The 13,311-nt window shown below is 46.8% G+C and overlaps 1 protein-coding gene across 2 annotated transcripts; it reads left to right on the forward strand.

Annotated features, from left to right (window-relative positions):
- The first annotated feature begins 4 nt into the window (after positions 1–4).
- FAM161B (FAM161 centrosomal protein B) lies at positions 5–13,262 on the forward strand. 2 transcript variants are annotated; one of them, XM_024737792.1, is made up of 9 exons: positions 5–161; positions 2,474–2,793; positions 3,566–4,116; positions 5,671–6,017; positions 6,504–6,631; positions 8,513–8,677; positions 8,904–9,003; positions 10,447–10,589; positions 11,646–13,066. In XM_024737792.1, the coding sequence occupies exons 1-9, from the start codon at positions 108–110 to the stop codon at positions 11,782–11,784; spliced, it is 1,947 nt and encodes a 648-aa protein (XP_024593560.1). In that variant the 5' UTR covers positions 5–107; the 3' UTR covers positions 11,785–13,066. The 2 variants fall into 2 exon arrangements, with proteins under 2 accessions (XP_024593560.1, XP_024593559.1); XM_024737791.1 differs by lacking the exon at positions 11,646–13,066 and adding an exon at positions 13,081–13,262 and having other exon boundaries at positions 29–161.
- The last annotated feature ends 49 nt before the right edge of the window (positions 13,263–13,311 follow it).

The raw sequence follows: 13,311 nt of genomic DNA on the forward strand, positions 1-13,311 counted from the left end.
GAGGCTCAAGCTAGAAAGGGGAGGAACCTGACCCGCTTAGCTTGCACCTCCACTGCCGCTGTCATCCCCGCTGTCTCCGCCGCTTCTGTCTCTTCCCCACTGAGAAGATGACCGTGGGGAGGTCTGCGGGAGCCTCCGGCGGCGCTCAGTGGAGCCGTCAGGTGAGGGGAGAAAAAGAAGGGGAGTTATCGTTTCTGCGCCCCGGAAAGGAATCCCTAAGAGAGGAAACTGTTTGAAGTTGCCTTGGAGACAGACGGCAAGGGCGTGTCACAGGGGCGTGGGATTAAAACGGGCAGTGTTTACGGATGCGGAGGCGGACTCCGGGACCTGAACCCCTTGAGCCCTTACGTCAGGCTCCTTATAGAACCATAGAAATGGCCCCCAGTTTCCGCTTATCCTCTCAACCACCCCAGGACTAATAGCACGATTGTTGTCTCCATTTTGTAGAAGAGAAAAATGAGGCGCAGAGATTAAGAAATTTGCCCCCAAATTCATAGAGACAAAGTAAATTGGTGGTCGCTTAGGGGTTGGGGAATGAGGAGGGTTAGGGAAAATAGGGAGTGACTGCTAAATGGAATGGGGTCTTTTGGGGGGTTATTAAAATTGATTGTGGTGATGGTTGCCCAACTCTGACTATACTGAAACCCACTGAATTGTACACTTGTATGAATTGTATAGTAGGTGTGAATTATATCAATAAAGTCGTTTTTTTTGTTTGTTTGTTTTTTTGCGGTACGTGGGCCTCTCACTGTTGGGGCCTCTCCCGTTGCGGAGCACAGGCTCCGGACGCGCAGGCTCAGCGGTCATGGCTCACGGGCCCAGCCGCTCCGCCGCATGTGGGATCTTCCCGGACCAGGGCACGAACCTGTGTCCCCTGCATCGGCAGGCAGACTCTCAACCACTGCGCCACCGGGGAAGCCAAATAAAGTCGTTTTTTAAAAAAGGAATTCTCCTAAAATCACACGCTCTTTAGTAGCAGAGCGAGGGCTAGAGCACATACATACCTTTGACTCAGAATCCAGTGTTCTTTTCAGTATTAGAGCTGGACCCAGTTCAACCATCACCAAGTGTCACTTGGAGGCCTGCAGAGGCCCTTCCCAACTGGTTTCCAGCTGCAACCAACCAGTCACCCTGTGCGGTCCCATCATGGCCCCAGCCTGCTTCTTTCAGGATATCTCTTGCTACTATCCTCCAACCACACTGGCCCTCTTTCTACCTCTCCAAAAGTCCAAAATTTTGTCCCTGCCTCAAGACCTTTGTATTTGCTTTTCTTTGAACCCCAAACCCACTTACCCCAGATCTTAGCAAGGCTGGAGTTTTTCTCACCAATCAGGTGTCAGTCTACAAGTCCTCCGCAGTGAGAAAGTAAAAATCATCCCAGGACTGGGAAAGTAAAACTCAGACTGTAACAGACCCAGATGAGGCCAGCAGCAAGATCAGCAGAAATCAGTATTTCTCACAGGGCCACACTGTACCTGCAAAACGACTAATACCCCATACTTCTAAATGAGTATGCTTACTTATCAATTACTTACTCAGCCCTACTTTGCTCTTGTCACCTTTTGAATAAAAATTGCTCATTCACCCACTTACTAAACTGTGCCCTCTTTCTGACGGCATCCATCCATCCTTGCTTCCCCTAACCCTCCTCAGAATCATTCAGGACAAGCCAACCCTAGAAAAAGCCCCCACCCCGTGCCAAGTTCCCTATACTTTCCAACGGTATGCTGTAGCAAATTAATAAACCTAGTTCTGATTACAGGTACATTCCTAGTGGTCTTTATCTGATGGAAAAGCGTCCCATAGCCACTCCATCACTCTATAATCTCACAGTTTCATTGCTTTTATTGGATTTATTACCATCTTACATTAGCTTTCTCCCTTCACTAGGATGTAAGCCTCATGAGAGTAGGGACCTTGTTTGTCTTGTTCGCAGCCTAATACTCAATGCACATGAGGCACCCAATAAATATTTTCTGAATGAACGGAGTATTTAAGCCCAGCTGGATTTCCCACTTTCTAGGACTCTTTCAGCTCGACCACACTGTCTCTCCTGTTAATTACTCATTCCTAGTAACAGGGTAGGAAATTAGCTAGAATATGAGGAAAGCAGCGGTATAGACGAGGGAAGCAGGAAAAGGAAGATTGGCAACAAGTAGGTAAAACCCAAGTAGGGCAGGTCCCAGAGTGTGGCCAAAGTTACAGGTAGGATTCCTGGAAAGCAGGGGTGCATGGTGAAGGTAGGTTCTCCATAAATGCTCACCGGACTGCATGAACCAACTTCGGCTCTCTGCTTCCCTTTCCCACCCTTCAACCAAGCACACCTCATTTACCAATATGTGAAATTTCTTTAAAGCAAGGAACACATTTTTCTTTGTCCCCCGCCTCAGTCCCTAATGTGTACTTATTTACAATGAAATTAGTAGTTTTTAAATCACAGTTTGACCCACAGTCTTCCTCTATTTCATTTCAGATATTTCCCCCCAAATCCTCCTCAGACACAGAGGCAGAAGAGGAGCTGTGTGGGAATGGGCTGGTTTTGCCCAGGGCTGGCAAACTCGGTGAGTTCATCAGCCCAGAGGAGGAGACAGATTCTACTTCTGACTCAACTGCGAGTTTTTACGAGACCCTGCAGGCACTAAGGCAGAAAGACAGGTGGCGCCTGTTGGAATCCCTTTATCTGTCTGACCCAGACAGTGATGAAAGCCTCTCTGAAGATGATGAAGACCTGGAGAGTTTCTTCCAAGACAAAGGCAGGGGGAAGCCACAGGTGCAACTCCCCCCCTCTCCGAGGTAAGGCAGTGCAGTTCAACAGCTGCCTCACTGCACAATTCTGGCCAAGTCACATCATGACTCTGGGCCTCACCTTCCTCCTTAGTAAAACAGAGACCACTCCTGCAAGTGCCACCTACCCAGGCTTCAGCCCAGAATCAGCCAAACATGTTCTGATTCCTACCCAGCAGTCCTGAATCACTTTGGGTAACCTTGAGTCACCTGAAGGTTTGGGGTCAATTAAAGAGATGCATTTCCCAAATATACTACCTCCCTGAGAATGGCAACAAGGTCCATTTCCCTTGGCCAAGCCCTGCTATATGCATATATACTTTATCTCATTTAATATTTACTTTCTCCTCCCAACCACCCTGTAAGTAGATACTATTTTTGCCATTCTACAGATGAAGAAATTGAGGTTCCAAGAGAACCTTGCTCAAGGTCACAGCTGGTCATTGTTTGAAGCAAGATTGGAACCTGGGCCTGAGTCTAAAGGCTTCCTGTGCACGAATGCACTCTTCTCTCTACTGAATGAAAGTATTAAGAGTGCAAAGTGGCAATTCTCAGGTCCATTCTAAGGAGAGACTTTCTACTAGGGCTGCTAGGATGGCCTGTGGGAAGGAGAGAAGCCTGGTTGAGAAAGGCGCAGGCCTAGAGGCCTGTGGGGCTGCAATGTGAGGCTGAGAAACTAACTGTGACCTGCTGGAGGGGAGGGGGAAGGAGGAGGATCTTGGAGGAGCCAGGCCTCCTGGCCCCCCTGTCCTCCACGCACAGAGCTGCTCTCTTCCCACAGGTGTGGCTCCATGAGGCGCTGCAGCTCCTTGAGCAACCTGCCCTCCGATCTTCCCAAGGCTCAGCCTCAGCCACCCTCCAGCTCCAGGCCTCCCTCCCAGCACAGAAGCATCAGCTCCTGGGCATCATCCATCACCGTCCCTCAGCCGTTCCGCATGACGCTGCGCGAGGCCTGGAAGAAGGCCCAGTGGCTGGCCTCCCCTGCCTCCTTTGAGCATGAGAGGCAGAAGGCCCAGAAGCAGGGCCAGGAGGAGGCCGAGTGCCACCGGCAGTTCCGGGCACAGCCTGTGCCTGCGCACGTCTACCTGCCCCTCTACCAGGAGATCATGGAGCGCAACGAGGCACGCAGGCGGGCAGGGATCCAGAAGAGGAAGGAACTGCTCCTCTCTTCCTTGAAGCCCTTCAGCTTCCTGGGGAAGGACGAGCAGCGAAAGAAAGCCATTCAACAGAGGGACCTGGTTGCCACAGCTAAGGCCAAAGTCCCCAAGCAGAAGGCCATCCGGAGGATCCCCACAGCCATTCTGGAGCCAGCCCTCGGGGACAAACTCCAGGGTAAAGACATCCTTGCCTCCTGCCTGCCTCCTGCCTGGGGGTACCAAGCAGTGCTGTGGGGGTTTAGTCGGGCTCAGGGGTCACCCTGGCTCGGAGATGGGCTGTTCGGGCGGACCCGCTAGAGGCCTTGCTCAGTGCAGGCCACGGGGTAGGGTTGGATCTGCCCATACAATGGGGGCCCCTAGTCGGGAGAGGAGTAGGAGGCCCCGGGTTCATCCCGTTGACCTCACCTGGCTCAGTGAGTGGATACAAAGGCCTCTGCGGCAGCACGGGTGCCGGAGCAGAGAATCAATGAGACATCTGAGTACCACCCTAGGCCCGCGCCACCACTAGCCAGCTGCCCCGAGGAAAGCCCCCCACATCCTGTGAGGTACTCATTTCAAGACGCATAGCTCAGTTAAAGGACTCTGGCTTTATTCGCTCATTCCGTAGCATGCGCCACGTCCCAGGCGTGAATAAGTAGACGTGGAGTTTGCGGACATGGGAGGGAGACCAATAATTACAAATGTGATAAGTCACTTGCAGGAGTTAAAGGGGGAAGCCTAGGGGTCCAATGTCACCTACAACAGAGGGACCTGACTTAGAGTGTGGTGAGTGGTGGGAACAGTTAGGGAAAGTCCTGAGGGAAAGTGAGCACTGACCCTGAAGGAGGAGCCATGGTGAATTCAATGAAGAGGGAAGAAGAGTGTACCAGGCAAAGGTAATAGCATGGAGCTAAGAAAGCTGAGCACACCCAAGGCATGGAAAGGTAGAGGGGAGACAGAAGAGGAGTGGGGGGTGGGCAGACAGGCACAGGCCAGACCTGGGGCCTTGTAGGCCATGGGAGGGAGTTTGGACTTCATCCCAAGGGCAGGGGGAGCCACTGAAGGGTTTTAAGTAGGGTGGCTCGTGATCAGATACGAAGTTCAGAAAGCTCACTCTGCTGTGGAGATAATTATAGGGGGACGGGCAAGTCCAGAGGGATGTTGATCTGTAGGAGCCTATTTCAGTGATTCAACTGAGAAATTATGAAACTAGTAGCAGGGAGGATGAGAAGAGGCTGGACCGGAGAGCGGTTAAAGAGGAGGAGGCGGCAGTACTGATGAGCGAGGAGGACGTGAGAACAGTGTGGGCAGTGGGCTTGGGCAGTTGGGTGGACGGTGGGGCCTCTGCCTGAGAAGGGAGACCTGGGAGAGGAGCAGGTGACTGGCCCATCCCTCCTGCTCCATCTCTGAAGAAGGAACTGTAGAAAGTGCTCAGTTAGTGTAAATGGTAGCTGCTTCTGCAGCCTGATTGGCACACAGCAGTGGTGTCCTAGTCAACATTCATTAAGGCACTCTCCAGGAAAAAAAAAGGAAGTTGATTTGCAGTGTTTGCCGTTGTCATGGTATAAATACTCCTACCCTGGCCAATTTCAAGCTTTCCACACGATGCCAACTAGCTCGGAAAATTCCTGAAAAGTTAATGCTGAGTTCCAGCACACTAACTGCGAGTGTTTAAGAGGGAAAGCTCACCACACCTTTTGGGTTGAGGCTTGGTCCCTTCTCACCCCTTGCTCCCCTGACTTCTCCACAGAAGCTGAGCTCTTGAGGAAAATTCGCATCCAGATGAGAGCCCTGGACATGCTCCAGATGGCCTCCTCCCCCATTGCCTCCTCCAGTGGCCGGGCTGACTCACAGCCTCGAATAGCCACCCGGACCCGGGAGGAGAAGCTTGGGTTTCTGCACACTGACTTTGGATTCCAGCCTCGGGTGAATCCTGCCGTCCCTGACTATGAAGAACTTTACAAGGCCTTCCAGAAAAGAGCTGCCAAGAGAAGAGACACCCAGGAGGTGACTCGCAACAAGCCCTTCTTGCTGAGAACCGCCAGTCTGCGTCGTACTCCTCGGCCCTGTGATGCTGCCGCCTCTGAAGGGAGGAGGGTGAGAGCCCAGGCCACTGCAGGAGGGTCAGGGCTGAGGCCCTAAACACAGGAGGGGCCAGGTCTCAATGGAAGGCACTTCTCATGACACTTTTCTATCTTAATTTTTTTAAAACAGCGGCTCAGCTGTAAGCAGATCCACGGTTCCTAAAAATTTAAGACCACAAGAATACTTCCCTTCCTTCCCTCTCTGTAGAGGGATTTTTCAGAAATAAGTGCAAGCAAGTCTGGAAGGCAGGGAGTTGGGGTCAATTGCCATGTCCCAATACCAATTCCAAAGAATTCTTCTCATTTAATTAAAAACTTTGGGATTGATATCCCAGTCTTGCCCTGTTTAACTAAACTCAAGATCCCATTACCCTTGCCTTAACCCCAAGAAAGAACTGAAGATTCTCTCTGACTAGTCCTTCGCTAAAATTGAATCCTAGTTAAGATAGAAACTAATTGCACGTGCTGTCCTACCAATATTAGCCTTCATTTCTTCTAGGAATCTCCACAGCCACCCGGCACACCCCTGCCAAGGAGTCGTTCTCTGAGTGGCCTTGCTTCCCTCTCTGCCAACACCCTCCCCGTGCACATCACAGACGCCACCAGGAAGAGGGAATCTGCAGTCAGGTGAGTGGTCAGGCTGCATGAGACCCACAGTGCTCAGATCTTGGCCCCAGTGCTGGAAAGCACTCTGCTGCTGGGCCTTCTCTCCTGTTATCAGAGAGACCGAAAGGGGTGGAAAGGGAGTCTTGATCAGGACAGGAATTCATGTGACTCTCCACACTTAGTGCTGGAGAACACTTAACCATCACTCAGCCAATATTCTTGGGGGACTTACTTTGTGCCAGGCACAGCATTAAGGCTGGAGATACCTTATAGAACCTATAGTTTAATATCTAGTCTGAAATACAGAAAGGCAAAGAAGCAACTATCACATCTTGTGAGTAGCACAATGATGGGGAAATGCAGGGGACTGTGGCGGGGAGGGGTGGGGGCGGGCACTGGGCAGCCTGGGTCTTTTGTAATAGATGCCTGAGGTGAAACCTGAAGAATGAGAAGTCAGCCAGACAAAGGCTGGAAAGAAACAAGTTTCCAAACAGAATAACAAGCGTAAAGACCCACTGGTGAAAGAGGAAGGAAGCATTAGGAACAGGAATTCAGAGAAGCCTGAACCTGTGTGTGACCCTGCCACAAAGAAGATGAGGCATCCATCGCATAGGTTTGAGATTCTCTGAGTTCCATCTTGGGGAACTATTAGAAGTTGGTTGGGAAGCAGGAGCCTCCTTATTTTTAACTCTTTAACTGACCTGACTCTGTCATGGTAGTCTCATCCAGCCAGCACCCCAGCAGGAATTCCTCCACTAGGCCTCTGAGCTGAAGTCAGCAGGAGAGGTCATGCTGTAACTGGTGGCTTAGCTCTGGGAGAGGACTGGCATCTCAGTGCCTTCCTGTGGGGCTCACAGAGGAGTACATGGAATCTACTTGGCTCTTTAAGACCCACAACAGGGATTTTGGAAATGTATTTAGAATCCAAGGTATACTCCCTCCTTCCTCAGATTTCACAGCGTTACTGAATCAAGGCTAAATGCATCAGAATCCTGAAGTCCCACTACGATAGGTCTCATGAACCAGACAGTGGCCCACCTGCAGAGAATGTCCATATCTGCGTTCTGGCAATAGGGAGTTTGACATATTAGCAGATTAAACTGTCATGCCCTCCTTCCTAATAAGTCCATTTGAATATAAACACCCTACTGCAAGAGTCTTGACTGTTTTTTCTTTTGGTAGAACTCTCCATAGTACCTTGTAGAATGATATTTGTACAAACTAAGTGCTGCTGGTTGACCCCAAATTGTGCATTGAGGGAGGCCCATTTCCAGTTCTCTGTGGAAATGCAGGTTTGTATTCCCAAAGGACCATGAACCCAGGCACCTTCCAGCCCACCATTTACAGCACAGTTGTCAAGGGCAGAGGCTTGGGAGTCAGACATCCTGGTTCTAATCTTGGCTTTTCCACTGGCATGCCGGGTAGCTTCAAGCAAGGGGTTTACCCTCCCTGAGGGTCAATCTTGTTGCCTATAAAAAGGGAGACTTACAGTCCTTACCTCACAGGGCAGCTATGAAAATTTACAAAAGCTAATGGCTATAAAGCACTTATTGGTGCCTGTCTGCACGTGGTTCAGTGTAGGTAGCTCAGCAAATGGTAGCAATTAGTATTATTTTGTTTCCAGATGGCAGGACACCTGAGTGTAAGAATATTTTAACTCATGTTTTTCAGTTCAATTAGTGAACTTCTCCTGGAGTAGAAACTCACTGTCCATAGTGCTGGGAAGGCTTCATCTGCCAGTGCATTTAATCCAGAATCTTCTTCTTTCTGAAATGCCAGTGTGGTAAATTACTCACCCATTCATAGAAAAAACCAACTGACTTTCCAGAGAGGTTACTAAGATTGCTTCTAAAGTATACCCAGGTTGGTCATTTGTATTCTTTTTTTGCCTCTTCCCTTTAGAAGTTCACTTGAGAAAAAAGACAAAGCAGATCAAAGTACTCAGTGGTCGGAGATGCACAAAAAGAAGTGTCAGGCGATATCTAAATCTGTGACCTTGCGTGCAAAAGCCATGGATCCCCATAAAAGCCTGGAGGAGGTGTTCAAAGCAAAGCTGAAAGAGAATCGGTCGGTGTCCTCTGTGTGTCTAAGGAATAACTATCTTGGGAGCCATTTGTCTTGAAAATGGCAAAATGGGGTTATTACAGTAGGCTCCTGTAACCATAGTCAAGGATTTTGACAGGCACAGTTAGGAATTTACCATGTCTGTGGGAGTTATTCCACTTAACTGAAATTAAAGGTATTCCGGATTGGAAAAACCTGGAATTCATTCTAAAAATCTTGTTAATTCCAGGAACAATGACCGTAAAAGAGCAAAAGAGTATAAGAAAGAATTGGAGGAAATGAAGAAGAGAATACAAATAAGGCCCTATCTCTTCGAACAAGTTACCAAGGTAAATCTAAACCGTCATTCACTTTCTTTCTGTCTTAGATGAAAGGGCTCTTAGAAATTATGAAACAGCTTAATATCTGGGTATTAAACACTTCCTTTAGGCTCAGATTCTAAATTTGGCTCATTTTATTACTACCATCTTTCCCCAAAGTAAGTAGTGCACTGGTGAACATTGGACTGATTTCATCCAAGACTGGATTCCAAAGGCATCTATAAAGGGATATTTCACTTCCTGGGGTTTTCTCTATAGTCTAGCCTTCAGCTTGAATCAGAGTGGGGGTTAGATCCTAGGCATACAATTGACAGTTTGGCTGTGTTGGAGTATCTTTAACTTGCTAATGTCATCTCTCCTCCTGTAGTGCTGGTGCCATAGGCACCCCCAGCCTCTACAGCTGTGGCACATTTATAGATCTTCAGGGGTTGAGATGCTCACAAGCACCCCACAAGGCCTCTTCCAGATTAAGTGGCTTTCTGGCTGGAAGAGTCACTTTAAGATGTTCTCTAGACTCCTAGGGAAGTTGGACACAGTTGAGATCTCCCTAAGGAAGCTCTGGGGCTACTTGAACAGTCTTAGAAAGGCCACCATCCCAGATAGCTTTGAGCTGCATCAAGCTCTGTAGATCTCTCTCCTCTCCCGAGTTTCAAACAAAAGTTGGCATTCCCTAGTGACCTGGTTCCAAATGTTGGGCATTATCTGTCCTATAGCCAGTGCATTATTTAGGCATTTCCTGGGTCCAGTCCTTCCCAATCCCCTACATATTACACACACACTGGACTGTCTTGGATTTACTTAGCAACTTGCATTGCTAAGTAAAAATTTCTCATAATGACGTTTGCTCTTCATGTTAGCTTTTTCCTAGCAAGCTCACTCTCAGATCTCAAAAGATCTTTCACCACTCTAGGAAAAATGCAAAGTACTCTATATGACTTTGCTCTTGAACACTTAAACAAACAAAAAATAACCTTTTTCTGGTCTACATGCATACCATCCATCCTGTTAAGAATGTTACAAGTGCAGCTTATTTTCAATTTGTTATATTTCAGTGTTCCTGATGATGGTTTGGTTGCTTTTAAATATTAAAAATGTTTTTAGTCCATCTTTTTCATCTGGGTCTCACTTGGTCTTCCAAAAATCTAAATCCTTGCCTCACAAAGGTGTGGTTCCCAAAACAACAGGTGGCATCTCCTGAGAGTATTAGAAATACAGAATTGCAGGCCCCATCTGAGAACTACCTAATAAGAATCTACATTTTAACCCGATCTTCAGGTAGGTTCCTATGTACTTTAAAGCTTGAAAATAAGGCTCTAAGTAATTTTCATACAAATCTGTTCCAGCACTACTGGGGGGCGGGGTGGAAAAGCAGCATTATAAGCATACAGATTAAGCAAACAATTCAGAAGTATCTGGTAATTCAGCTACAGCAGATTAACTTCCATTCCACAGGACCTTGCCAGGAAGGAAGCAGAACAACGGTATCGAGACACCCTGAAGCATGCTGGGCTGGATGAAGACTTTGTGAGGAACAAGGGTCAGGGCAACCGGGCTTTACAGTGCAAGGAGCAATCAGAAGTCCGTGATTGTCCCAGGTAATCGGAGATACTGCTGTCATCCTGCAGCTCTCAAGTCGCATCTCTAGTAATGCCACTGGGAGGAAGCTTTAGAACAGTCACTCATATTTTGAGATCACAATCCTGTATTTATAGAACACTAATCTAGAGAGCTCCAAGTAACACATTTAAATTTGGTGAGTAGTGCAGTTGTGAATAAAATATAGCTATTGTGTATTAGGTCTAGATTCCTTCAATTTGAAAGAGATCATTTTTCCAATCCCAGTCCAATGCCATCAGTCAAAAGTACTTCTACTTCAATTCTGAAGAAAAGTCATGTATATTTTTACTTCCTATAAAATGATAAACTACACTCTTCATTTATTTACTTATTGGATAAGTAAAAGTAAAAACCGTTATAGGGCCACAATAAAAGCTGTAAATATCCTGTACAATCAAAGCCTTTCTTTTCCCCTCAGCTTGGTCACCATGGCTTGTTCAAATCTAGCTTTTTTAAAATAATAAATTTATTTATTTATTTATGGCTGCGTCAGGTCTTCTTCGTTGCTGCGCGCGGGCTTTCTCTAGTTGCGCTAAGCGGGGTCTGCTCTTCATTGCTGTGCACAGGCTTCTGACTGCGGTGGCTTCTCTTGTTGTGGAGCACAGGCTCTAGGCACGTGGGCTTTAGTAGCTGTGGCTTGTGGACTGTAGAGCACAGGCTTCGTTGTTCTGTGGCATGTGGGATCTTCCCAGACCAGGGCTCGAACCTGTGTCCCCTGCATTGGCAGGCAGATTCTGTACCACTGCACCACCAGGGAAGTCCCAAATCTACCATTTTTTTAAAGGCAACTCATTAGCACCGCCTCCTCCATTGATATCATATAAGTCAAAGGGAGAAAAGCACAGTATTTCTATTACTCTAAATTTTGTTTCAAGTCCTAGTAGCTCTTCCCCTAATTCCTATCTCAGTTTTCCCCCTAGAAATTTGCCTTTATACCCCATACAAAATAATGATAATGTTGAAACCATGCTTACGCCTTACATGAGGCTTCCTTTGATATTTAAAATTTTATAATTCTTTAATTTATTCTGCAGCACTCATGAAACTACAAAATTCGGCATCAGGAATCCACGGCAGGATTTAGAAGAATCTCTAGAACAGCCTACAAGCCCCAAGAAAGAACTAGAGGAGCTGTCTTATGAATTACCAGATAATCTCAAATCATTTGGTTAATCAGTATACTTCAAACGACTGCTTTCGAATAATATCAAGCAGCTACCTTGGGGGTTGAGTCAAGGCAGGCAAAACTTGGGTTTTGAGTTGTGGTTACTTTTGGAGAATGGGGGAAAGAAAAGTAGATAACAGAGAATGGTCCGAGTAAATCAAAGTGGAGAAGTTCAGGGTAGAGGGAGCAGAGCTAATTAAGGGTTCTTGCTTTGTGCCTCACACTTAAGCATACAGGTACAGAAAAAAGGGCATAAGCCCAAATGCCTACAGAGGCTAGTCAGGAAACACATGGGGCAAATGGGCTGGCTGTCAGATTAGGAGGAGATAGTAGAGACTAGAGAATATAAACCCTGATGGAATACAGGCCCAGAATTGCCAGATAAACCACATTTTCAACAGAAACCAGAAATGTGCATGTCGGCAACTAATTTAAAACTTACTGGGAATTCCCTGGCCGTCCAGTGGTTAGGACTCCACGCTTTCACTGCCAAGGGCGTGCGGTTCAATCCCTGATCGGGGAACTACGATCCCACAAGCTGAGCAGCCCGGCCAAAAAAAAAAAATTTATTTGGAAATAATACGTGGGAAAAACAAAACATGTTTGTATATCAGATTAGCCCATGGGGGATGACAAATTTGCAACCCCAAATACGGGGTTTTTCAGCCTCAGCACTATTGATATTTTGGGCCAGATGAGTCTGTGCTGGGTGAGGGAGCTATACATTGTAGGATGGTTAGCAGTACCCCTGGCCTCTATTTACTAGATGCCAATAGCACCCCTCTCCTCAGTTATGACAACCAAAAATGTCTCCAGATATTATGAAAAGTCCCCTGGGTGGCAAAATGTCCTTGGTTGAAAACCACTGTTCTAGTATAAAAGTAAGGCTACTGGAAGCCAAAACTGGCATTTTAAGAATACAAGTAATTGATATGAACTCAGTCTATCTAGCACAGGATAATTATGCATGTCATTAACAAATTAAGAACTATAATTATTTAAAACAGCAGTTAATTCTTTGCTGTTATCTGCTTAGAATGTGTCACTGTGTGCATGTGTGTACTATGTTAGCATGAGGTTCATTTTAATAAATTTGAAACTTCTGACAGCCATGATTTTCTAGTAGGTGATCTCTGGATACTTTTCTTCTCACCAATAATAATGAAATATTCTCTCTCAGTAACTCTAAAGACAGGATGATGGTAGCAAGAGTGCCTACTCTGACAGAAGAACCTTTCTCATGTTTTTAAAAGTATCTTTCTGGAAATATTCAAAAATATCTGCTATTATTGCCACTTTTCCAGACTCAAACATGGTCCTTTTGGTGATGACAAGAATGATACTCTGATAACTACCATGTGGGTTTGCTAGTTGGAGATGAAGATGCTCATGTCATCTTCCTGAAGACTTCTGAGCTCGGTTTTACCTGCATGGACTCCTGAGGGTAAATCAGTGCCCTATCTTAAAGGGAAAGACTGAATTATTTTCTTAATCTCCTCTCAAAAGAAAACAAATTTTGTTTAAAACAAGGAGCC

This window comes from Neophocaena asiaeorientalis, unplaced genomic scaffold, assembly GCF_003031525.2.
Source record: "Neophocaena asiaeorientalis asiaeorientalis breed wild unplaced genomic scaffold, Neophocaena_asiaeorientalis_V1.1 scaffold49, whole genome shotgun sequence".
Taxonomy (NCBI): domain Eukaryota; kingdom Metazoa; phylum Chordata; class Mammalia; order Artiodactyla; family Phocoenidae; genus Neophocaena; species Neophocaena asiaeorientalis.

What these genes read in the sequence shown, in the direction of transcription:
- FAM161B (XM_024737792.1), top strand. Translation starts at nt 108, where the DNA reads ATGACCGTGGGGAGGTCTGCGGGAGCCTCCGGCGGCGCTCAGTGGAGC. An exon ending in CAACTCCCCCCCTCTCCGAG is followed by an intron (nt 2,794 to 3,565) that starts GTAAGGCAGTGC and finishes CTCTTCCCACAG; the next exon opens with GTGTGGCTCCATGAGGCGCT. An exon ending in CCTCGGGGACAAACTCCAGG is followed by an intron (nt 4,117 to 5,670) that starts GTAAAGACATCC and finishes ACTTCTCCACAG; the next exon opens with AAGCTGAGCTCTTGAGGAAA.